Source organism: Thunnus albacares, chromosome 7 (assembly GCF_914725855.1).
Source record: "Thunnus albacares chromosome 7, fThuAlb1.1, whole genome shotgun sequence".
Classification (NCBI taxonomy): Eukaryota; Metazoa; Chordata; class Actinopteri; order Scombriformes; family Scombridae; genus Thunnus; species Thunnus albacares.
The window spans coordinates 15863154-15889249 of NC_058112.1; the positions used below are offsets into that span (position 1 = coordinate 15863154).

At 43.9% G+C, this 26096-nt stretch overlaps 1 protein-coding gene across 9 annotated transcripts in view; it reads right to left on the reverse strand.

The window, feature by feature from the left end:
* frmd4a (FERM domain containing 4A) overlaps positions 1-26096 on the reverse strand; it is a 101773-nt gene that overhangs the window by 45937 nt on the left and 29740 nt on the right. For 2 of the 9 annotated variants that reach the window (XM_044355807.1, XM_044355806.1), the window contains exon 1: positions 15656-16003. The exons of 2 other annotated variants lie outside the window; for them this stretch is intronic. In XM_044355807.1, the coding sequence (XP_044211742.1) occupies positions 15656-15748 (93 nt within the window). In that variant the 5' untranslated portion in view covers positions 15749-16003. Of the gene's footprint in view, positions 1-6791; positions 7483-15655; positions 16004-26096 lie in introns of those variants that run through there. 5 more of the 9 variants (XM_044355803.1, XM_044355802.1, XM_044355810.1 and 2 more) reach the window with 5 other exon arrangements.

Below are 26096 nucleotides of genomic sequence, written 5' to 3' on the forward strand. Positions count from 1 at the left end.
TGCCCTTGTCTGCTGTGTGTGTGTGTGTGTGTGTGTGTGTGTGTGTGTGTGTGTGTGTCCTTCAGGGTCTCCAAAGACTCTCCAGGCTAATTAGGGAGACAGCCACAGAACAACATCATTCAAGGCACCGGCCTTTACAGGGGTTTGGTGAGCTTCCATCCATATAATAACTCTCAAGGTTTTAAAATCACTTACTTCTTTAGCTGAGTGGCATGGAAACAACCTGCACTGTCAAACACACACATACACACACACACACACACACACACGCAGACACACATACACAAGCACATGCACATAAATGTTTGACCAGCTTCACTCCCCTCGTTCTCCAACCTAAGACGCAAACAAAAGTTGTCATGACAACTTTCTGGGAGACCTAGCTGTCTCTGCCGTGCAAACTCAGCCAGAAATGTAGGGCACTAAAAGAGGGGGGGGGGGTGTAAGACAAAGCTAAGACACTGTAACAGGCAAAGGTATGACCCCGGGGTATATACTTAAAGTAAAAAGGCGTGCAATAAAGGTTTTCCCCCACAAACTGATTCAATCCAGCTGACGACAGTAAGTATCGTGATTCCTGGATGGCAGAGACGAGGGAATCCTTCGCTCTACAAAGTCAACAGATATTTGTGAATTTATAAAGACAGATCCATGTACGCTCCTCCTCACCACCACCTTCTCATTCTACCTCCCCCAGCTCACCCTCAGGACATATAGTACTGACGTTAAGAGGGTTTAAGGACAGGTATGTAGAAAAAGAAAACACGCTTCCACGGTGAAGGCGGTGAGGCAAGGAATTCACAGGGGGAGAGCCTGAAATGGGTAAAGCAGTCTGGTAGGACAGAAAGTGGGAATACGCTGGAGATGAGGTGAGCGGACAAATAAGAGGAAACATAATAAAGAAAACAGAAACAATGGAGAGACGGGGGGAGAGAGTGTGATCACGCTGCAGCTGCAGACCTTTCTTTTATCTTCCCACAGGATCTAGTCTAGCATTCTAATGAAAAATAGAGAGGAGTGAAAAAGAGCTATATGTCCCTCTGCAGGCTCTGTCCCGCAGACTGTCTGCTCTGCCTCCACTGCGCTCTACAGCCGGGATTTATCCCCCCATAGCTTTGGCTCAATGTGTCTGTGCTCCATTACTACACACTTGATTCCTCTGAGCCAGGGTAATGAAAAATGACCCAGCTCATCTGCAGGGAGAGCCCTTTGGCAAGTACGTGTGGTCTGTGTGTGTGTGTGCGTGCATGTGTGCAACTCTTCTTGTCCAAAGGGAATCCCGTCATTGCAAAGGTATTGAATGTCCTCCATTTGGCCATTTTGCCTCAGGTAGAGCCAGAATCTGATGGTAGGAGGTGGAAAGCTTTTTGCTCGATAAATAAAAACACCTGATCAATCATGTGCCACAGTTACAAATGAGGACTGAGTTCATTTTTTATCTTTAGTGTTTGGATTATTTGTTAAAAGCATGTTCTGTGTATTGCGGGCCTTAAAATTCTGTTGTTTTTTGTTTTTTTTTTAAATCAGGCAAGAGTTGTTTAGTTAAATGTGAACAGGCATATATTGTGCCGTCATTTGTATGCACTCAATTTATACATAATTTAGTCTGCAGGTGTACGCGCTTGAGAGAGAGACAGAGAGAAATTCGAAGTAGTTGCAGTATTCAAGAATGTACAAATGCTGAGCCTGCTTGCTTTTTAGCAATTGTCTCTAAATGACGACTGACAGCAATTATTAGGGATAGTGTAGTGCCTCCCAAAAGGACCATGGGAAAGTCCACCTTGTCCGAACATGTGTGCATCACATTTTTCACTCTCATTCAGCATTAATGTGACTGATACAGTATGTTGTGCTGTATCTACAAAGCGTCTCTATAGGAAAACATATTGTGGTCAGATTTAGGGCTCTGAATATTTTGGTTCAGCTAAATGATGATATTTCCTTTCTTCTCTGAAGTTAAAATATGCACAAAACTTTAAACCTCTGTTCGGTAAACACATGTGGACACACTGACAGAGGATATAACATGCATACAAACAGAGGATCTAAGAGTCCCTGAGAGGGATTTCCTCAGATATTCACCAGATTCCCCTGGTAATCCTCCAGGATTACCATTCTATACTAAGGCCCTAACCTCTGAACTTAAAACATTATAAGCCCTTATATCCCCATCACTAATGCCACAGTTAAACCTATCGCTTCACTCAATAGAGGGGGACCACCTCCAAAAAAACCTTATATCTCGTCCGTTCGGGCTACTCTGTTGTGACTCAGACACACTTAGAGGATTTAGAGGGATACCAGCCAGATTTATCGAGTAGGCCGTTCAACCTTGGCCCAATAAAACACCAGCCAGATCGTGCAACTTGTGTGTTTTATCATGTTTAACATGTGGATAGTCTCAACAACATGGCAGCTGATATCTGGGAAAGTGATGATATTTGACAATCCCTTTTCCCATTTTGAAATACCAACCTGTTCTCTATGTATCTAATACTCTGACTTAAATCTGAGAACCAGATTAGTCCTATAGGATGACGTCTGGATGCGTGTGAGCCTTTGAGCATGTGAGAATCCAAACGCCTGTAATTAATCAAGTGAGTGGCCATGCTATCAAGTAGTGTGCAACATTCTCACTTTAGCAGAGAAATGAGATCCTGGCATGACTAAGAAGCTTATGGTGTGCAGTAACTACTGTAAATAACATAGCACATGGACGTTGGAAGGGAGGAGGGGTGTCGTGCTTTAGATGTTTGGCATGTAACTACAAATCGCCATGAGACTCATTAAACACATTCTTATCAGCGAAATATTAATGACAGATGAAATTTTGATGGTGATTTATGATTCATGGAGTGGTGACTAAGTTGGAGAATTTACAGGGAATTTGTTTCCCATGAGTTGAACTGTGAGGAACTTTTTTCTTAATTTCAAGACACCAAAAACCCTCCTCCTTCTCCCTTTTGTCTTTCACACACATTCACACTCACACACTGGGTATTTGATAAACCTGGGAATGGAGCAGTGGAAATGTTTTCCAGACGAACTATGCAAATAAGACCTTCTCCCCAGGGAGACACTGTAAACGGCTTCAACCACCAACAGAATCTACAGAGGGGTGCTTGTGTGAGTCTGTGTGCCTATGCGGGGATATCAAACACAAACATGCCTCCGGCTAGTGGCAAACAAATTAGAGAATTACAAAAAAAATAAAAATAAACAAAGCATTGGAAAAATTTGAAACAGAGACAATGTCCGCTCTGGCCCTGAACCCCCTCCCCAAATCACCAAACTTCGATTCGGTTCTGGGAAAAGATTTTCTCACATACAGATCCTGACTTTGGCAATGAGAACAAAGATGGATGCCAGACCGGGATAGGGATCAAAATTCTTCAGTAGGAAGTCACAAGTTCAGCTTCAACCTCTATCCAATAATGACTTGGCTGGAAAACAGGGAAAAAAAAAGGAATAAGGCTGGGAATTAGTGAGGACACGCAGATTTCCCAATCTGGATATTTGCCTGCCTGTCATGAGTCTATTTATTGACATCTGATTCAGTGGGATATGAGAACAAATGGATGATAAATTGAACATGAGAGTCCGGGAGATTTAACAAACTGAACCTTGCGCAGTTGTGTCCTTCTGGCAGATACAGTGGACTCTTCTTCCAAGAAATCCACTTGCTTTGAAAACACCATGATTTGACTGAGCGCCCGCAGTTTATCACACCACATACAAAAGAAGTAACAGAACAGACCCCAAACTCCTAGACAGAGGGAGGATTGTGTGTCTTGGTTATTTTAGGGCTATGCTGCGGTGTCTCTGCTTCCTATCATACAGGAATGGGACTCGTCAGAGGGAAAAGAACATGATCAGTGACAGAGCTATTCGCAGGAAACAGGACCAGATGAGTTCAGTGGGAGTAAACTGGCCTGGGTTTCAATCCTAAATAGGATGCAGTATGAGGCTCCAAGCTAACAGAGCGGTGAGGTATAATGAATATGTATGATAGATGTTACATATTGTGAGCTTTTAAATATGTATAAAACTTTTCAGTTGAATGGTGTTGCTAGGAAACTACATCGATCTAAGTTTGTCTGCTGTGTAAGAGAACCAGCCTCCTGTCAGCTGCTGTTATTAGCAAACAAGTATAATAGGAAATAAACTTGGTCTATTCAGGATGTTTATCTTGTCAAGTCTGAAATCATCTACAAGGAGGATGAGTTTCGCTGCACAACGTGTCACTTCACATTTAGCACAAAATGAAGCCTTGCTGCAGCTCCAGAGAGTTGCAGGACAGCAGTGATTACAGGTAAATTCTTGCAACTCAGGGGAAGTCCAACCACCTGTGTTTGCTATAGTCATTAGCCCTGCTTCTTCCTCAGGATATCCTGCATCTGGGATGGGTGGGGTGGGGGGGTGGAGGGGGGGGGTACTGGAAGGAGAAAAACGAGAAGCCAAAAGATACAATGTACACAGCCGAAATCAATGCAAATGGAAAAGCAACATGAGAAATGACAAACAATTACCCAGAGACACTGTCTAACACAACACAACGGAGCACTGCCCTGACACGCCTGTCGGTGCTAACCCTATTTAAAGGGTCATACCACCAGAGGAAAATGTGTGACTGGAGGCTGTTGAGTCAATATTACTCAGCCCGATGCATGAAAGTGTGAACACGAGGCTGCGTTCTCTCACGAGAGAAATAAGAGAACGTCTGCGTGAGCGAAACAGCATCTCACAAATGCTGGCTACTGTCAATCACACGCTGTGCCGCTTCACAGAACATGCAGAGCACCTTCCCCGTAAAATTATCACCATGACGTATGTGTGACACACTGGAGCGCTGTAAAATATCTGGGCTAGTGTCCTGATTGAGTATCTAGGACTGCTGGTGATGGATGTCTCGCCAAGTGAGAGTTGAAAGGAGAGTAGAGAGAGTTAAATAAGAAATGAAGAAGTAATTTAAGAAGGGGGGGAAAAAAGTGAAAATAGAATTTCAGAGAGGAAAAAAGAGACATGGGGGAGCAGGTTTATGTTAGAGCAGTGGAGTGGAGGTGAATTTAGAATGTAGAAAGTAAACAGTTTGATTAAATATAAAGACACTGTTAAGATTTTCCCACTTTCTATCAGTCTTGCTCTCTCTCTCTCTCTCTCTCTCTCTCTCCATTGTGTGTGTGTGTGCCAGTTGTGTGAGGCTGGGTATCTCATTAACAGTAATAGAGGAAGCAGGGCAGAGAGGCAGTGCAGTGAGCCAGGGATATCCCCATCCTGCAGCCTGACACACTGACCCCTCCTTCCCTGCCTCTGCAACTCCCACCACTATTAACTGCTCCACCTTGGACGTTACCACTTCATCGGGCCGGGGGGAGATATTTGTTGGTGGCCCATCAAAGCGCTGTTCGAGAGGAAGTTCAGGGAAGTGCCGAACGACCTCTGTTTGAGAGGTGTTAGGGGTGGCCTCTTTCAGACGTCTGTGCGTCTTCAAACCAGCAGGGGGTGTTAAGGATGGGTTTGTTTTGGAGAGGCTTGGTGTATTATTTCAGTTTCCTCTGATTGTGTTGCCCTCCCTCAGGATGCTTAAACTTAGGAGCCACATGAAAACACATTTCAAGACAAAAGCTAGAATAACAATCCAGCTTATTTGCCTCTTGAGAATAAAAAGGGGATTTGAACAAAAAGACAGGAAAAGGCATATTGTGTGTGTGTGTGTGTGTGTGTGTGTATGTACTTAAGTTAGTACACTGATGCTGCATGATGATTTTGTGCTATGCAGTACACATTGTGCTTTTTGCCGTCTAGCAACAGGCCTGATGAATCTCTCTCTGTGAGCTCGTTGGGTTTGTTCTGGTGGTGCCAGCTGCATACAGGGCAGGTGAGACGCCCGAGGAATACTAATGGCTCAATGAAAGCCCTGAGCACCGATTCAGATACGGTGGAGAGAATACTGATCGACCATTTTGCTGAATCACAGCTAGACAAACACAAGGCACCGAAGACACAGTCGCTTTCGATAAAACTATTCAAATAATTCAAACCAGCGAAACAGTTCTTTTTCAAGCAAAGGGGGACATTTAGTGCGTTAAAAGTTACCGGGGAGTTTGATTAAATGTGTGAGGTGATAAAAGCGCATTGACCAGAGAACATATAAAACACTGCCTGTGTGTGTTTTTGTGTGCAAGCGTCCCCTTTTCACAGCTTAAAAGCCTAGTTAATAATGACCGTGGCAGCACAACTTCCTGTGAAGGCTCTGCATCCAGAGCACAACAACAACAGCAAAAGAACTAAATAGGAGCAAAAACATCAAACGAAGCAGCTTTTTTCAGTCCAATAGATATACTTCACATGCACCTGAGCAATGTGTTATAAAACTGTGTCAACTTATGTGTCCCATTTCGCTACCGGGATCCCTGCCACAGCATCTACCTCAGTTCTGTCATCCATGCTTAATGAAACAAATCAGTCATGTTTAACCCTGCCCCTGGCTCTGACCCCGGTCTACAGCCTGAAGGACATACCTGGTCTACAGTACATCATCTGTTCACTCTATGCCTCTCCTTCTGTCCCAAGACTTGACACAGATGTGGAATCATTCATTTATAGTTGTTTCCTATGCTGGATATAATTTTCCACAGGGTGCACCACAGGTAGACAGATGAAACAATAGGCGGTTGCAGATTGAATCCCTATAAATGTATTTTAACAGGTGTGAATTAATTAAGATTTAAACTGTCAATAAATACCCAGTGCAAGGGTGTCTGTTTGATGTCATATTAGGTGCAGCCTACCTGGTACAGTGGCCTTGAAACACACCTGTGTGTTTGTAATAGGTGCAGGGGACCAGGGAGGTTCCTGGCATGCACACGGAGGCGTCGGAGGGCTGTGGAAGTGAGAGTCCACAGAAGACCCTGCCGAGTACAGACCGCATCGTCTAGACCCAACAAGACCGCTTCCATTACTGCACTGACTGCTAGCACTCCGAGACAAGTTGAGATGTTTGCGAATGAGATATCCACAGGTATCACATTCGCAAACCATTATATGTACAGGTGAGCCATTACAGGTAAAATCCACAGAGGCCCAGGTAATGAGAAGGGATGATTAGCCTTTATTGTCCTCTTGATACCACTTAGCTCCAGTAGAGAATAATTGGGTCATCTCTAGAGGTAAGCCAGAGAGAGACAGGGCAGCCCTGTGGCGTTCTCCTCTGCTGTCTTGTTTCTGACCCTCTCTGTCCTCTCGGTCTCTCTGGGATTCAGCTGTCTGATGCCTTCCTCAAGGTCAAACCCCGCTAGTCCTTCTGTCCCCCGTCCCACGCAGCTAGTGGTCCCTCCTGACACTTTGTCTCTCTCTCTTCTTCCTCCTCCTTCTCTCTTCCTCTCTCTTTCCTTCTCACTGAAGCAATGCACCCTCTGTCCACTGCTCTGATCGCCACAAACACAAACATTCCCACTAAGGAAATGCAGCCAGTCTCTTAGTCTTGCTCTCTGGTAGTTGTTTTTAAAGCGATATGCACTCTCATACTGCAGCTCACATGGTGAGACACCAGTCTGGGAGCCAAAGAGAGCAACAGATGAAAGCACTCACTCTCTCTCTCTCTCTCTCTCTCTCTCTCACTGTCTCACTTTTTAAGGAGGGAGGGATGCATCTTCTCACACACCTAGACAGACTATCTGTACGCTTGTCAGTCTGAACCTATGAAGAACACACACTCACACATATACATACATACACAAGCGTGCATACAGTATGTACACAGACCAAATTAGTCAGTAGACTGTAAAACACTGACATGTTGCTTTCTATTTACAGCACTGGGATTTCAGCCAGAACGCTTTTAAATAAGGAGACAATTTTCCTCTGAGCCAGTTTTCCCAGGATGGAGTATTCTGACCTGACCTACAGCAATTCTTGAAAAAAAACATAAGAATACCAGACATTTCTGCTACTCTTCCAACATGACACATTATCCTCGCATAGAATGTGCAAAGCTTGTGCATTTATTTGAGATAAAAATCCACAATGAAGGTTATCTTACATTTGCTTACATATACACCCATTTGCAACAATGGCCACATGGAGGCAATACAACCCCCACATACAAGCTGTGCCAAGCTTACAGTGCCAGTCAGTGTGTCCTTGTGACAAACTCTTGGCTTAACAGCACTGTTAAGGAAGATACAGTATAAATATTCAATGTTGTTTGTGTTTTGTGTGGAATGCAAATAATTCTGAGATCCAACAAAGACACTGATTTTTTCTACCTCCAGAGGATTTCTTACATGAAAATTTAAACCTTTCAAGAGGACAGAAAAAGCTTACATGCTCGATGGTTTTACAGAGCTGGACATGTTCAGTTTTTCTGCTTTCCTTTCACTTTCCCCAGAAAGCCCTGATCAATATAGAATTCAATAACCCCGCACAGTACAGTAATTCTCTGCCTTCCTACCGAACCCAATCTGACTGTAGGTGGATTAAATGGCCTTTCTTAGCTCACTCTGATTCATGGAAGGGTTTATCGATAAAAGGGGGTCACTCTTGTACTGCTGAGTTGGTGTGTTTTTCTATGCAAAGAAATCGCTGTGTGATGCTCAGATCATTTGTTTGCTATTAATACAGTACAAAACAACAGATATAACTACATTTTGTATTTTTAGCCTCTCTACAATTTGCAAATACCACTGTTGCTGATGCTTTAGGAGTGGGTGGACCATCAAGTTTCCTCTATTTCTTGGGTGTGTGCTATTTTCTTGAGAGACCCATGAGGAATGTACGGCATTCCTACGGCGTGAATTTTCAAAAAAAAAAAAAAATGAATCAGGGGTCGGCTGGAGAGGTTCACCTCTCAGCGACTGTAATTTACGAGGGGTGTAAATATTTGTTGTGGTGGAGCAGGGAGGTTAGGTACGACAGCGCACTGTTCCCATGATTCCATGTGTGCGCAATGTGCTGTTGAATCCTGGGAAAGGTCATGCAGGCCCTGTGATGTAAACAGTCAGCGCCGCAGTGTCAGCTGGCCGGCAGAGAGGAGAAAAAACACTTCGATATCTTACAACCGGCCTTGTGATAGACAGATGGAATTGAAAGTCAAACTGTGGGATAATATGTGTGTTATTTCATTCTTTATCCACACATTGATGACGATAAATAAACCTCACTTCTCAGACTGCTGCGAGGTCACCCCAGTCCTGACACAGACACGAAATCAGGAGTGAATTGTCACTTTTTCTCTACTCCACCTCCTCCTCTCAATACTTTCTTCGAGCCTCTTACTTTCCCTGTCTCCATCTCTCTCCCTCCCTTCATATCTTTCATCTCTCCCACATATCACTCTCTATCTCTCAATCTTCCCCCTCTCTGATCTTCACTCAGGCGTGTTATACTAGAGTACAGGCAAGTCAGATAGAGAGAGAGAGAGAGCGAGAGAGGGAGAGCAGTGGAGGGAAATGGGTCACAGACACTATAAATTCACAAGAACGTTCTCAGCTGAGGCTCTCTGGCACACAAATTGACTAAAACAGTTGTGTACGAGAGGGCAGAAAGTGCATGTGACACACAGGAAACGTGCAAACGGGCAAGACTCATGCACCTCTTTTCTTCTTTTACTATAATTTTCACGCAACAATAAACCAGGTGTCTGTTGCAGACTTAATATTCTTATAGGTTCATTTTCAACACACACACACACACACACACCATTGTCACCATGACAGAGATTATAAGTGACATAGGTGTATAGACCCGGTCTAAAATTCAATTCCGATCAGTCTAGTTTAATGTGATTGTGTTAGAGGTGCGAGCAGGAAAATCAATAATATAACGTAATGTGGCTCAAGAGGGATGAAAGCAGGGGGCTTCCATATATATGTGTGTGTGTGAGAGAGAGAGAGAGAGAGAGAGAGAGAGAGAGAGAGAGAGAGAGTGTATATGCATGCCATGAGCTTTGGTTTTCCCCACTGACATGTGTGCTTAGAATAATTAATGTGAAAATACTGTTTATTGTGAGTGAAAGCCCCCATGATGACACAAAAACCTTTGAAGTATTGGGACTTGTTATAGTCTCTTAAGTACAGAAGTTGACCTAGTTCATGTGTTATATGCTGTAATATGCTATACACACACACACACACACACATATGTGCAGTGAACACTCACACACACACACTCTCGAGCTAATCATTCTCTTCACTTTGCCTGGCAGATAAATATTAATGAGGATTACTATGTTACTGCAGTACACCCACGGGAAAACAAGAGACTGGAACAGCACCTCTCTCTCTCTCTTTCTAACCCTTTCCCGCTCTGTCTCTCTATCACTCATTCACACCCACACATACGCCCACACACACACACACACACACACACACACACAAAAACTATCTTCAAGGAAGTCTTTACCATTTTTTTAAAAAGATTTTACAACACATATTCTTTCTTTTTCTCTCAAACTCTGCTTTCTATTTCTCTTTTTCTGTCATAGCAGGATTCACACACACACACATGCACACACACACACACACACACATGCACACGCACACACACTCGCACACGAACTATGAATAAAAGCCCTTCATTTGAGTGAGTCACAGTGCCTCCGTTCTCTTTGAGTCATGTTATCTCTGTCTAACAAAGAGCACAGATTGTGCTGGGATATTTTAGGAACATTTCGGGGGTCTCCACATCCTGTTTTGGGGGAGAAGATGGAATTTAAGACTCTTTCCCATCAACCCACACTCGTCTTTTTTTTCTTCTTCTCTGCTCTTCTTCTTTTTTTTTGTCTGTGTGTGATTAACAGGATTCCACGCAGACATTTCTGAGAATAAAGAAGCAGAGATAATGAAGAAATCATTCTGAGCTCTGCATGAAGGTGGCGGAGGATGGGAACACACACACACACACACACATTCATCCACTGGGCATGTTTTGGCAGACGACAGAGGAGTCCACTCTCACCATAGCTACCCTGCTAGCAAACTGTCTCCATAGAGAAAACACATTATCAGCAGCTCACTGCCTTCAGCCTTCACTCACAGTCAATAGGCGATCATCTCTTCATTGTTTGATCATGCTCTGCTCTACAGATTTACTTTGAACTCATACGCAGCTGTGCCGTTTGTCTATAGGTCTGCGGGTTGATTTTGGACAAGGAATAAAAGATAGAAAAAAAAATCATAGCGGAGAGTGATGAAAGAGACAGGATGGAGAGGAGGGTGGGAGTCTCCCCTGTGCTCCCCCCTCCTCTTCCCTTGCTCAAAAACATTCTTCCTCCAGAGCTGCCTTGAGGAGAAAAGGGGGGTCCCCTTTCATGCTGAACAGGGTGTGGTGCAAGAGGGGCCTTCAGGAGCCCAGGAGCCTATAGCTCCAGCTATTCCCACCTCTTTCTTTCGTTCCCTCCCTCTTTCTCCTTTCTTTGTCTCTTTAATTGGACTGACTGACCACAGCGTTCTCACCTACAGTCCTGGGGGCAAGACGAGATCCCTGGGAATCAATACTGTAGCGAGGCAAAGCGGAGCTGCGGGGGCAAAAAACTCAATGCTCTAAACTGCTATTTGCTAATAGCTGGATGATGAAAGAGAACTGAACAGAAACTTATTTCTTCGGGTTTCCATGCCACACATGCATTTCTGTGTTGTCCCGTTTCAACGCTGCTTAAATCAATCCTGACACTAACGTCTGCACAATTAGATCAGTTTGATGAGAACCTGGCGTTGTATCAACCTGACCCCACAGAATGCCGGAGTCCAGCGCTGACCTTCACTGCGATTGGTGCAGACGAGATGTTTAAAGTTAACGAGGATCGATTAGTATTCCTGCCTCACCGTTCTCCTGGCTCGCAGGGCCTATAGTGGTAAATTACAGTCATGCTATTGTCTGTTTGCATTCCTAGTCTGCTCATGAATGTGTGTTTTGAACATGTCTACCAGTCTGTGTGTGTCTGTGTGAACTTCTTTTCTTCGACAGTGATCCCCCCCCCTCCCCACCTTTACCCCTCGCTCCCCTGTGGTGCAACTGACAACAACATGTTTCCTTGGAGAGCGATTTAACCTCCGAAAATCACAAATGTTTTTCGTCTGTTTCGAACGCCCCCGCCCTTGCACACACACACACACACACACACACACACACGCAGACACAGATAAACACACATATGTCTCGCTCTTTCTCGCGCCCTCTCTTCCCTTTGTTTGTTTGTTGTTTTTGTTCTTAATTTCACAGAAAAAGGCTGAGCTGCTTAACATGATAGCTGAATAACAAAGGCGGACGATAATCCTAATTCAGACCGCTCACAGAGGTAATCTAAACAGAAAACACCCCCCTAAAAAAAGCTGTTTTAAACTATTGTTATATTGTGCTGTAAACACCCAGAGTTTAGCTAGGACTATCTATAAACTACTCTGCGCTCATGATGATATACTCCTTTCACGTGTTGTCACTTTAATTTACTCAAAACTGTTGTAATGAAGCAAATGTATCAATGTATAAAAGGTATTCAAGAGAGAGAGAGAGTAAGGAGTGAAGCGTGTCAAGTCTTGAAATGAAGGCCTGATTTTTGAGCCACGATAACGAGGAGGAGGAGGAGAAAATGAGGTAAAGAAAACGAGGTGATTCAGACAGAAAAAGGGGAGAAATCGAGTCGGGCTCCTCCTCTATTGTTCTGCGGTTAACGAGGCATGTCTTGTTCAGATGTGTCATTGCTGCTGACCATGAACAAAGATGGCTGTGTTCCCCCTGTACATATTACTCATTTAAGTGTGATAGAAACCCACATCCATCAGAAACCACGGAGAAAGACGTGAGATGATTCATCTGCATTAAATTAAGTGACAGGGCACATATGAGAAGATGGTGCATCTCCTCCAATCTGTGATCTGGGAAGGCGAAAAGCAATCTAGGGGATCCATTTTAAAATATGCTTACAACTAGTTACTGAGTACTGAGGGAAGCGTTTAGCCAGGGGTGAAACGCACCCACTGACCTCTGCACGTTCACTGTTAAATGCCGAAGGATATAAAAAACTCAGTATGCAAAATGCTTTTAACTGAATCTAATCTCCCAGAAATAAACATTTCCACTATAACATTCCACTTTGCTCTGTCAGCTGCTTATAGATATAGATTCTATCAATATCTTTCTCTGTGTGCTGTTACTCATCTGTGCAGCTCATAAAGTTGCATAAGGCAGAGATCGGATTATAACGCAGTGAGTTATCTAACATGACAAGTCAGAGCAGGACAAAGCTGCAGCTGTGTACAGAAGTGAAAGTATTTCAGTGGATCGGTAATGACATGGGAAGGACATGGGACATGGAAGGGAGCCTCTGGGGTAGAACCAGTAGATGACTGAGCTTTGTTCACCTGTCATCACCGAGGAAAGAAATCAGACAGACAATATGATGATTTTGAAAACCTCTATTCATTTATTAAACACTCTTTTCTGCCCATGTGGTGGGAACTGTTTTGAAAATCTGCATGCATTCTTGCTGTACATGGCGAACCGATGCATTCAGCCATTTTTTCCAAAGAGTATGTAAATCACTTCAAGCAATTCCCCTTCAGTCTGTCTGCACACAGCTGGCTCCAAGAAGAGTTGGAGACAGAGAAAGAGAATGCAATCAGGGGAGAGAGACCTCCCTCCGCTCCTGTGTGAGAGAATCAGCATTTCTCCATTAATTAAGGTGATTTGAGTGACTGTGTGTGTGTGTGTGTGTGTGCGTGCGTGTGTGTGTGTGCGTGCATGCCTGTGCCCACATGTATGTGGTTTCAGCCAATCAAGCAGTAGCAATTACTTCTCTTAAAAGGACAGTGATAATGACCAGCCAGCTAGATTCCATCAGATCACAGTTTATTACTTTACCAGCCACTGTACAATTACAGACGTCTTTGGATCAGGGCTGCAAGTAGTGATTATTTTTTTTATTGATTCATCTGCAGATTACTTTCTCTGCTAATTGTTTGGTCTATAAAACATCGTAAAACACTGAAAAATCCCAATGTCCTAGAATGCAACGTCTCGCCTTGGCCGACCAACCGTCCAACACCCAAAAATAATCAATTTATTATAATGTAAAACCAAAACAAGAAGTGACTTCTCACATCTGGAGCAGTCACATGTTTTTGGAACATGACATACGCGATTAATCGATTACTTTTCTTTCGATTGACTAATTGATGAATTGACTAATCGTTGCAGCTATACTTTGGATAATATCTGGAAGCATCAGAACAAATTCTAACTTATACTGTCTGAGACTCCAGTTCCTCTCAAGTCTCTCACTTCAGTGCAACCTGACTATAAAAGCTTTCTTTTGCAAAGAAACTAGGTTGTGTTTTATGTATTTCTGTGTAAGGAGATGTGAAGGTTATAGCTGTTATTTTAACCTTAGTGAAGTGAAGTAAGGGCCTATTAAAGTGAAAACTGTCTTCATCCAATACGGCCACACTGTGTAATTTATGATAGCATGTGTACAGCATGTGTGTGTTTGTATGCATGACTGTATCATCTGTGTTCCCGTTCAATCAAAGGAGGGAACTACAAAGAGACCGGCGATTCTCGGAAGAGCTCATGGCATTTAGATGTCACGTTCGCTCAAAGAGGCATGTTAATGAAACTTAAGTCACAACACATCGAGTGGAAAGACAGAGGTTTCAAAAGGGAGATGAAAATTCAATGCGATATGATCCTATAAGCACCTCATGATTTTGGGAAAGCAGTTTGGTAGAGCTGTAAGCCCAGCTCGCTCATCACCTGACACACTCTCTACTTAAGTCTGATTCATTTTAATACCAGTGCATTTACAACATAAAAGAGAGCTGAAACTCATCACAGAATGAATGCAGCAGGGAATCACACACACACACACACATACACAAACATACGGATACGCTCACAGCTGCAAACTTGCGTGCTGCTTTCGGTTACACGTACACACGCATGTACACGCGCGGCGGCTTTTCTCGTGCTGTAAACAACTTTGCTGAAGAGCAAAAGAGGTGAATCACCTGGCAGGTCGTAGCCTGTCTATACAACTGACACGAAGGTTAACTTTGCAACCCACATTCCACGTCTAAGCTTAGCTGGAAACTATTATCTTCAGCCCTCGGCCCCACACCCACCAGATTTACACAAACACATAAACACTCCGGCTTCTGAGGACAGGACGGGATCCAGCACTTTAAATAAAGCTGCGAGGCAAGGCTAACGTGTGGCTTTGCTTGATGAAAGGAAACTAACTCATGTCTCCAGTCGGTTCAATTGCGCTGACAGTGACAGGCAAACAAGCTGCACTCAAAGACAGCACTCCCACAGAGACTTCCCTGCAACCTTGAAAAACTGAGGACGGGAGTGGAATACATTAGCAGTGACAGAGACAGACTGAGAGGTGGACAGACTGACAGACTCAGACTGACAGGAAGACAAACACAGAGAAGTATTGTCCACTGTAGAGATTAAAAGCTTTGCTCTTGACTTGCCTTCCACCGACTCCAATCTAATGCTGTACCCTGGATTAGCCAGGAACCTTTTTAAATCCCGCTTACACACACAAACACACACACACACAACAGCACGGCAAGACGCAGTCACATAAGGGGGACAGAGTCAGAGAGGAAGAGAGAAAGTGGGGAAGAGGAATTAAGTGAGGCTTGTGTCTTACCCTCTCTCCACTATTCCTCCGTAGAGTCCCTACCGGCAGCTTTAGCATCAGCCGGCGGGTTCTCCCGGGTGTCACCGCTCCCTGGACCACCATAGTACGCTCCAGAGTAGTGTGTGTGTCCGCGGGTGTGTGGGCATGTGTGCGAGTGTGTGAGGTGGGTGTCCTCGCCGTCCCGTCCAGCCTGGCAGCTGGCTTTCACGCGAGCTCACGCGTGGGGTGTGTATGAGAAAAGGAGTGTGTGATGTTAAGTGTGTGTAGAAGCAGCCCTGAGCCGGTCCTATGTTCCTCTCTCTGCCTGTATTTCCTTCTGTGTTAAAGCACTTCCCATTCTGCTCCGCTCCACTCTGCCGCTCATGAGGTTGAATGAGTGTGTGAGAGTGTGTGAGAGGGAGCGCGCTTTGTCTCTCCTCTCTCTTCTCCAAGCTCTGGCAGCTCTGCCCCCCCCCCTCCTCCTCCTCCACCTCCTCCTTTCCCTTCCTCACTTCTTTCAGTTGGGGGCTTAACCAGGTCACTGGATTAATGTGACGTTACGGCTGTTATTAGCATACGCATTCCAATCACGTGATCTAATAATAATTGTGTATGAGCATATATACCCCCACCACACACACACACACACACACACACACACACACACACACACAGCTTTTACAGGGGATCACGTGGGGAACCTCAAAAGGAATATGGGATGTTTGCCATCTGGTTGGGAGATTATCTTCAAAATCCCACATCCAGCTTTCTCTCCCTGAACTGTCTGGTCTAGGACACAAAGAGGGGAATACACACCATATAAACACACACGCACACACACACACATGGATCATTGCAGTTATTATTCTCATGCATGCAGATGTTTATAATAATATCACTTGGTTCATCATCTGTATGCAGAAAATTGTGCAAATTAGCCAGATTTTTTTCCCCTCACAAAGCTGTGACAGTGGTGGACCCTTGCAGAGATCTTTTATCACGATGGCTGCAGCCCCAGAGAGCTGTGGGAAGCTGCATCCCATTCAGCTGAGTCAGTCCTCTGTATCCACCACGGTGGTCTTTACATGTCCATTAAAGCTATTGGACTCATGAGTTACAGCTGCGCCTAGTGACTTACTGTCATATTCTCGTCATCACTCACCGCTGAGCTCTGTTTGCTTTCTGCACATCGATACTCAACTGTCAGCTGATTAACTAAAGTGGATCAACAAACACATATGCACGCACGCAGATGTTCGGTACGCACATATAACAGTAAACATCTTGTGTGGGTTGCGTAGTAGCACTGGATTGTAACCAGTAAGCTTGGTGATTGAGGTGATTTGATGCTGGGTCACTGGCTATGAAATCAGATTAAAACCACCAGTCAAAATGAGCAACTTCTTCCATCCCGCCTCATATAATTTCTTTAAGAGAGGACCCCCCACCCCCCCCCGCCCCCGACTGACTTTAGTGACATGATACTGTATGTCGCACATATACAGATGCACACACACACATACATTGTGTTAAAGCTGGCGCACACAGGAGAAAATCATCCGCAGTGGTAATCCCCAGTAAGCATTATTTATTCAATACCCTGGCCCACATCAGTGTGTGAGTGACTGTGGCCTACATGAGAAATATCAGAGGGCTATTTATAAACTTAGCTCTAGAGTGCAGACATCCAGGTCTCGAGGATGACAAACTAGAGGAATTGAGAAAAAGGAGCTAAAAGACACGACTCATTTCTCTCTCAGCGCGCCGCGACTGGTTAGATGTGTTTGATGTTAATTCAGCTTATGATGACAGAGATTAACTGCCACCGCTGATTCGGGGAGACATAACCTCGCCGCTTTCATAGGGATCTCGTATGATACCTTGACTGGGAGACGACAATACGCTCTCCTAATTGAACAGTTTAATATTGGTTTGTGTTTGTTTGTTCTCTTCTGCTCCGTTTTTTTCTTCTTCTCTCCTTTAAATTCCGTTTCTTCATATCCAGTGAGGTGATAAGCCTCTTTTTCTTACTCATCTTGACAGGAGGGAAATAAATAAATAAATAAAAACAAAACGTTACTATTCTTGCCGCCTCGGGCTAGATACACAATGACCCATTTCAGTCAACAAGCTCACGAAAATAAAAAAGCAAATGGGATTTGCACTTGGTGATAAAAAAATATGTGAAATACAAATCTGCAGGCACAATAAGGCATAAAACTACAAGTATCAAGTAAAAAGCTGGGAGATTCTGACGTGCCTCAGTGTACCAGATCTGTTCACGCCAGCTGTCCTCAAAATGAACTATCAGCTATTAATACATTTCCCCCCCAAAAAAACCTGTGAAGGAATGACAGAGAAGAGAAAGGAAACAAGAAAAGAAAGAGAGAGGATCACTGGAGATGCTAATGGAGGAGGTGCAAACAAAGCGCCTGGACTGTCTGGGTTTTATTTTTACTCTGTGTGTGTGTGTGTGTGTGTGTGTGTATGTGTGTGTACGCCTAGCCTTTGTTCGTAGTTGTGATAATAAGAAGGAATGGTTCTCAATTGTACAATCCTGGCTGTCTTACGCATTAATTTATCCTGATAACCCAGCCAGTCTCTGCCCACGGCTGTCTGACTCATCCCTATGGTCCTACTTCTCACTGTGTTTCTGTGTCTGTATATGTGTGTGTGTGTGTGTGTGTGTGTGTGGGTGTGTTTATGGAAATGCCCTCTAGCTGGACCCCCTCCCATCCCGAGCAGGGAGGGGGGAGATTGAATGTTTATGTTTCAAGACAAATTACAAAGGGTTGAATTACAGCACCATTGCTCAGAAAACACAGCCATATAGCCTCAACAATACCACCCTGATAGCATAATTCAATTCATTTCTCACCGGGTAAGTGTATGCAAGTGTTGTCTCTATCTCATGAGAGTGAGATGAGCAGAAAGCAAGGTCTCTCACCCTTCATCAAGCCAGAACCAATCATAAGGACTTCTCCACAGGGGCGCATCCACTTCCATTATCATCCCCCTCAGCAGTGTCTGTGTAAGAGGGCCTGGGAAACACTATTACATGCTCAGAAAGGTAAAAGCCAGCCTGTGAGATTTTGAGGAAATGGGGACATTTAGTACGTGACTCATTGTGGAAACTGGGACATATTTGTATTTCGGAGGAGATTTGGTGGAACACAGGGACAGGTTGTCCTGGTCAAACCGTGTCGCTCAGCGCAACATCTGCTCGACCCGCTGTGAGGTGCTGTGTGTGTGTGTGTGTGTGTGAGTGTGTGTGTGTGTGTGTGTGTGTGTGTGTGTATCTGCTTGTTTCTCTTTCAGTATGATTAACATTGCAGCCACTGGCAGCAAAGGAATGTAGGCAGACTGAACAATCGCCAATCACTCCACCTTTGAATGTGCTCTGTTTATAACCTTGACAAGGTGTGTAGACCATTGCTTTGGAAAAAAAAAACTGTCTTTGTTGGAGTGCAGTCCACATGCACTGCCATTATACAGTCATCTATGCCTTAATGGAATTAGAATATATCATTCCAATGGGCCAATCAGAAGTCTATTATGAGAGCAGCGGCAGACTTGAATGGGCGCTGAATGTGCAATTTGCCCCAGTGAATAGCAGACGAGGCTTCTGAATTATTCACCCAAGCCTACTGGAAAGCCTCAGTGTGTGCTCGGCCTGCTGACATCAGAATCTATCTGCATGTGATGGAAATGGAAGGCTGAATGATAATAGCTTATTAGTTTATGGTTTATTATGTGCACATAAAAATTGGATCGAGTTTATGATAATTGTCTTTTCTCTATTTATTTGGGTGAAGAATTATGAGCCAAGAAAATGAGATACATCTGATTGAAGCCTGACTATAATATTCAAATTTGATTCATACTATAGAGGGAATTGAGGTTTTCCCAGAACATTGGAAAATAAACCTATATGTTGGAATTCTGATGATAGGAATCAGTCTGACTAATCCGCTTAGACCTATACACGTCATTTAAAGGTTAAGGCTGGCAATTTCATATTTTTCTGATTGCCAGCAAATCCCATGGAAGGATCCAAACCGGCAATGAATTTAACCTACTAACAAGAGGTCACTTATGTGTTTTTTATTTAAAAAATTAATGGAAAAAGACATGAATGAGCCACATTATTGCTGTGAGTGACTTGTTTCTTCGAATGACAGTTGGCAATGTGAAGTCATTTACTAATAATTAGTTCCCCCTAGATAATTCTGTTTGAGTAACATTTGCTAAAAAGTGTCTAGCTGTTTTAGGAAATCACTACAACAAGAATCCATATATTTGTGATTTGTTTTTAAAGACTTACTCCTTCAGTAAGAATAACTGGAGCCCAGTGCTATAGAGCAGGTAAGGGAGTCAAAAATACTGAGAGATGGACTCACAGATTTTTGCTTTTGGACAATAAAGAACTATAGAATAATGTGAGCCTGATCCTAAAGTAACAGACAAGCAGGGTCCTGTTATTTTATTTCCTTGGCACTGAGAAGACTTGACACTCCAGTCTTACAACAATCAATACCAGGACCAGATTAATTCAGACTGGACTACAATTGTTTGGTGGTGAGAGAGGCAGAGCAAGAGAGGGAAAGAGAGAGAGAGAGAGAGAGAGAGGGAGGGGAGGTCATCTTGCTATAATTGAACAATTTTGTCACTGGGCAGAGGACACACCCATTACATAACAGAATGACCGTACATAATACGCCCAGTCAATAGCTTCTCTATCTGAATCAACACATCCACAGTGGCGCGGTGAAAAAAATAATAGTACGCTGGAGAATAGATTACGTACACACACTGTAAAATGCTGTGATACAATTGTCATTGTGGGGAGAGAACAAGTTCTTGGTATCAGTGCGTCACAGTGTTTGTGCTTCTGGCAGGAAGACTGAATGCTCTCAGAGACCACAGGCCCTTTGTGGCAGACCAGCTCTCCCAAAGATATGAACTAGTGTTTTATGGCTGCTGGAAAGAGCAGAGAAGTACAGCTGTGATGGAAACAATCCCATCCAGCTGAGGTCCTCCTCTGTGAAAGCTGACTTGAGTATAGACGAGGGGGATGGAGTAGAAAACAAGGGAAGGGAGGAAGAGGAGTTAGAGAAGGGGATGTTTGACTGTGCCTCCAGGCCTGCATCACATGAAGGGATGTTGAGGGAAGAGGAGTAGAGGTGGGGGTAGGAGAGGGGGGATGTTGTTGGGGAGCATGAGGAGGAGATTCAATTAAACTACACAAGGACGGAATGCATTTTTAATCATGGCGCTTCATTTCCTGACGTGACTGTCAAGCCTTTTGTGCGAGACTGCGAGGCATCCTCTGAATGAGGAGCTGCCATCTCTCTGTGTCCGCCCCCCCCCCCCCACCCCCCCATCACTGCTCGCACAGCACCAGCCGACCAGCGACACAATACACAGCAGCTTTGGCAGGAGCTGATATGACGCCGTGAACAGACATTTTACAGCCAGCCAGAAAAACGAAAAAAAAAAAAAAAAATCCAATCAGCAGATACAAATCACGCCACTATTTTACTCGTGTCAAAAGGTCTTGTCACTGTGTCTGTGCCAGCGTTGCTATGTACGTTGCTATATGAATGAGACCTCTGTGTCACAAATGTCATGGAAAGCAAGCTACAGTAGCAGAGATGATTGCTGTTTTTCCTTTTAAAAAACGAATAGACAGTCTTTCTCTTCTGAGCGACATTCAATCACTCCCTCTGGGTCTGCTGTTTTCAAAATTTCCTCGCTTTTGCGGCAATGTCAAGTGCCGATTTTTGTGCTCTCTTACTAGGGTCTTTGAATTTTAAGCTGGCAGGCATGACTTTGCAACCAAGTGATGCGCAGCGAGGTGCTTTAAATCTGTGTTAGAGGCCTTGAATACAGAAGAAATAAAAGTGTTGACCTGAAAAATATACAGTCTTCAAATATGACTACTCTGCTTCCACTCTAGCTCCCTGCGAGCAATCAAGGCAACAAAATAGTGACCTCCTTTTCTTGTAGTAAAAGAGGCTGTAAAGGAAGTTCATTCCCTCGGATCCTCTTGGCTTTCCTGAATCATTCATACATGCTGCTGTGCTAATGAAAATAGCTGTGCACCCTTGAATGTAGCTGTGCGCTCTGTTTCTGCTCCGAGCCAATGAGCAGCACAGATAGGGCTTCTCTACTAGAGGGTGGAGAAGCACTGTCATTATTCTAATGACTCTTAATATTCCTAATGACCTCTGTCTCTGCACATAGATGAGTTAATTCACACAACATACATTTACATGTATGTTGAGACAGTTTCATTCATTGATTCTACACTGACGTTCAATATAAAAAGTAAATTATTACTGTTAGTCTCCAGTTTCGAAACACTCTGATAAAATAGTTTCAGTAGTATAAGATGCTTGATGCCTGACACACATCTACTGCTAGTAAGCCTTCCCATAAAAATGTTTAATTCCCCCTGCCTTTATTTGATGGTTCACTGAAATAGGCCTCTTATTAGCTCATGTGTGCAATGTCTTAACGTTCATGTGTGTGTGTGACACTACGCGTGCACTGCCATATGTGCGCATAGTAAGCAACCAGGCTGGGAAAGGGTGCAGGCGATTTGAATATTTCTCATTTAAGTATGCAAAGTGGCCAGATAACCCTCTGTTTTCCAGCCTCTACAAGCAATTACAGAAATAAATAAATAAGCAGTGTAATTAGGATGCTGAGAGGAAATGTAGAGGAAACGGGCGTTTTCCTGACTCCCACTTTTTTTTTTTTTCTCCATCCCACATGCAGTGCATGAATAATCCAAATCCTGTTCTGGCCATAAACACTAATCTTTATTGCTCAAGTCATAAATCATCTATTGGGTATATGAAAAAAGGCCAAATCTCCAAAATAGGCTGATGGAGTGAGGCATCAAATTTCTGCATATATGAGTGACATCTTTGCCCTGCAGCAGTGAAATTGAGTGCTGATAGTGTTCACTGGAAGCACAGTATATATCTCAGAAAAGGACAGATTACTTTATTACAGATTACTCCCTCCGACAGATGCCTGTGCCTGTAAACAATGTTAAAGGGAAACAGAAGCTTAACGACCGAACTCATTACACCAGCAAGCAGATCAAAGCAACCAGGGATTCTGATGTTGTACAAATGTGTGTGTGTGTCTATGAGGAGGAGGCGGAAAGTGTGTTTGTGTCTCGGCGTGTGCGTGTGTGTTTGTGGAGTAGTTTTTCATTCCCACAGACCGAATGCTTTGTAAACCACAGGGGCCTGAGTAATCTACCTCCAACCAAGCGTCACGGGCAATAGAAACCCGACTATCACATCCATCAGATTTTCTGTTTCTTTTCTCTTTTCATCCCTCATTTCCTCGTTCTCAATCCTTACTTCCTGTACTTGGAGATTTCATTCATTCCTAATCAAAAGATTTATGGCTATCTGCAGATAAATACGAAGGCTGCAGACGACAGAAAGCATAAGTACTACCTAGATTTAATACTTGGATGAAAGTTCCTCACATGCTGAGTTAACATTCCCAAAGACTTAAGTCTTAACTCAGTGGGCTGTTGAGTGGTGTCGAGTCATGTAGGCCGTGCAGTCCAGGTTAGATTCCTGGTCAGCCAGTTTATTCCCTAAATCACCACAGTGTCTGCCGTTTAATCAGCACATTTTTTTTTTCTTCTTCTGTGCTAATTAATGAGAGAGCATCTGGAAAGAGACGTGAACATATGTTGGCCTATGGTCTCCAACTCCAATTATGCACTGGAGAGGTCACCCATATCATGCACAAAGAGAAGAGAGGAACGGTGATGTAAGACTAAAAAGCCTTAGTTAAATGAATTTTAAGGCAGATAAGGAAATTACTGAGATTGAGAAAAAAAATGGACAAAAGAAAAAGCGGGCAGACTTACAAAAACATCCATAAGCATGTGCTCCAGGGTCACCTCTATGTCCTCAAGTCGAGCTGCAAGAGTCATCGTTCAGCTGATCCAAAAAAACGCCACCAAAGGGAAATTTGATTTTTCTACAAAATTGAAGACTGTCAATCAAAATCTGGCTTTACAGCCCTTTCTCTTCCCCTCTGTCGTTATGCTTGATCAAATGATGCTGACAGTTGGCTCAAATGAAGTAGTGAAGCCATGTCAGGTATTAAATTCTCCAAGCGATCGTGCCACGACATCTTCTCAGTCTGTCTTAATTTGTCCGCCCTCATTTTCCACACAAACAACTTTCATTCTCCACACAAACAATCAGTTCCAAATCTGATAAACAAACACGTCACTCCTCTAAACTTGGCGCCGAAAACCTGCCTGGATTCCGATAAGCGCTCCAACGGTTTCCAAGAGTGAGGAGTCTCCCCAGAGTTCTTTGAGCGCTCCTTTGAGCAACGTGTCTCCCAATGAGGATTTGTGGCAAATTGGAGCCTCGTTGTCCCCTCTCCAAATCTGAGTTATGATCAGCAAGAGAGATGAAGATACTGACAACTCCCTGGCAGAGGGAGGGCAGAGAGGGTGGGTCTCGTAGCTTCTGCTAGGATGCACAGAGCAGGAAGAGAGGAGGAGGAAGCATAGGACTTTATGGGGCGCTAACAGTCAGAGAAGTGACTAATTTGTGATTAAATTATGTGTCTGTTTCTTTTTTTTTTTATATCTTTCTATCTCACATTCTCTAAGTTGTTTGAACAGAATATCTCCTCCCTCTTTTCCCCTTTCACTCTCCCCCTTTTTTTCTCCATGCCCTTTCAGGTCTCTGTCCACAGTGGATGTCTTTGTGTGGAGGGAGAGCCTCGGGCAGCTGATGCCCAGTTCTGGGTGCTCTTGGCTGGGGTCATCCTCTCTCACACTGGGCCTCTCATCAATGGCCCTTTGTGGGGGCCTCATTAAGGGCTGGCCCTGGATGTTGAGGCTCCCATGGACACACGGGGAAAACAACAGCGATATGGCCTGGATCTATGACTGGAAGCTTATGTAACAGTGACGGGGAGGGGTAAGCGAGGGTTGTAGAGGATAGGGCATGTGGGGTAGAGGGGCTGATTGGGAAGGAGAGGGGTCGGAGGGAGGATAAGGGTGCATGGTAGAGGGTGCAGCGATTCAATGAGGGAGGAAGGAAAGTGGAAGAAGACGGGAAGCGGAGGGATGAAGGATGTTGCTGGGACACTCCGTGCGTGGAAGGGGGCTGTTTTTGTTTTTCTATGCAAGCGCTGGTGGAATGTACCCCCCATTCTCCCTCAGTCTGTAACAAGACTTGCTTGTAGACAGAAAGAAACAGAGAGACTGAGTCAGACAGAAGGGGAGTAAAGAGGAGGAAGTGAGTTTAGCTGGGCTGTACCAACAAACAGGATATGACTATATACAGTAATGAGCTCTAAGTAGGGAGACATTGATTACATTTACATACGCACAATAAACCAAGTTACTGGGAGAAATCAAGTTACTGCAGGAAGTCTGGAAAATTAGTTTACACAGCAGTAATGTGGCTAATGTTATGCTAGCATTTACATGCAACTGGTCAGTAGTTACATTTCTCTGATAACCCTAACAATAGTTTGGTCCCAAGGCTGGTTTTAGTGATTTAAGATGCTGTTTCCTGTTTTTTTTTTGCCAGAGCATTTAGATTGACAGCACAGTCCGCAGTGAGAAAGCCTCAGTTTTCCTTCTGTGCAAATGGTCTGCATTTTCTAAAGAAAGCTTAATGTTTAGCTATAGGCCTAGCTAATGACTGATTTAGACCTCTAGATGCTATTATTCCTTTTTTTACTGTCAGTTTCATTTCTTGTCAGACCGTAATAGTGATACTATCATTCTCTGAAGTCTTTATCATGCACAGCATTTCTGGTACGCCCTAGAAACCTGGTATACAAGTGTATACATGACAAAGAATTTTTTTCAGTAGAAATCTAGCTGTGTCAAAGTTCTCAGGTTATAGCTGAAACCCAACTCACTCTTTTGATTTGATTTTTCTTATTTTCTCCTGCTACTTCACTCTTTTCTGTTCAATCCAGTCTCGCTTCATTTCTCCTCTCTCACCCATGCTACATCGCCCTCAATCTTATCTCTCCCTGCTGTCCTCCTACTGCCCTCCTTCTAAGCCACATAGACCCAGAGAGACAATGACCTTTGCCCTCTGACCTCTCTTGGTTGCGAGGTCTACAGGATCAGCTGCTCGTCAGTTCTCACATAAACTCTGTGGTCAAGTGCATCGGAGTGTGACCGAGTCTTATTGCACAGCCTGGATTCTGTGCACTTACACACATACACACACACACACACATGCATGCACACTACACATGGATGCCATAATACACACCACTGGGTGTTAAAAGACAGAGTGCGGAGATCCATCAGTCTTTTGTTGCCCTCGGGAGGCTTGCCTGTCTTCCTGAAGTTGCTCCTAATGCTGCCTGCTGTGAATATGTAACACCCCGCCATTAATAACTCAGAAATATCCTTCTAATTCTCATCTGCATGCCGCTCATG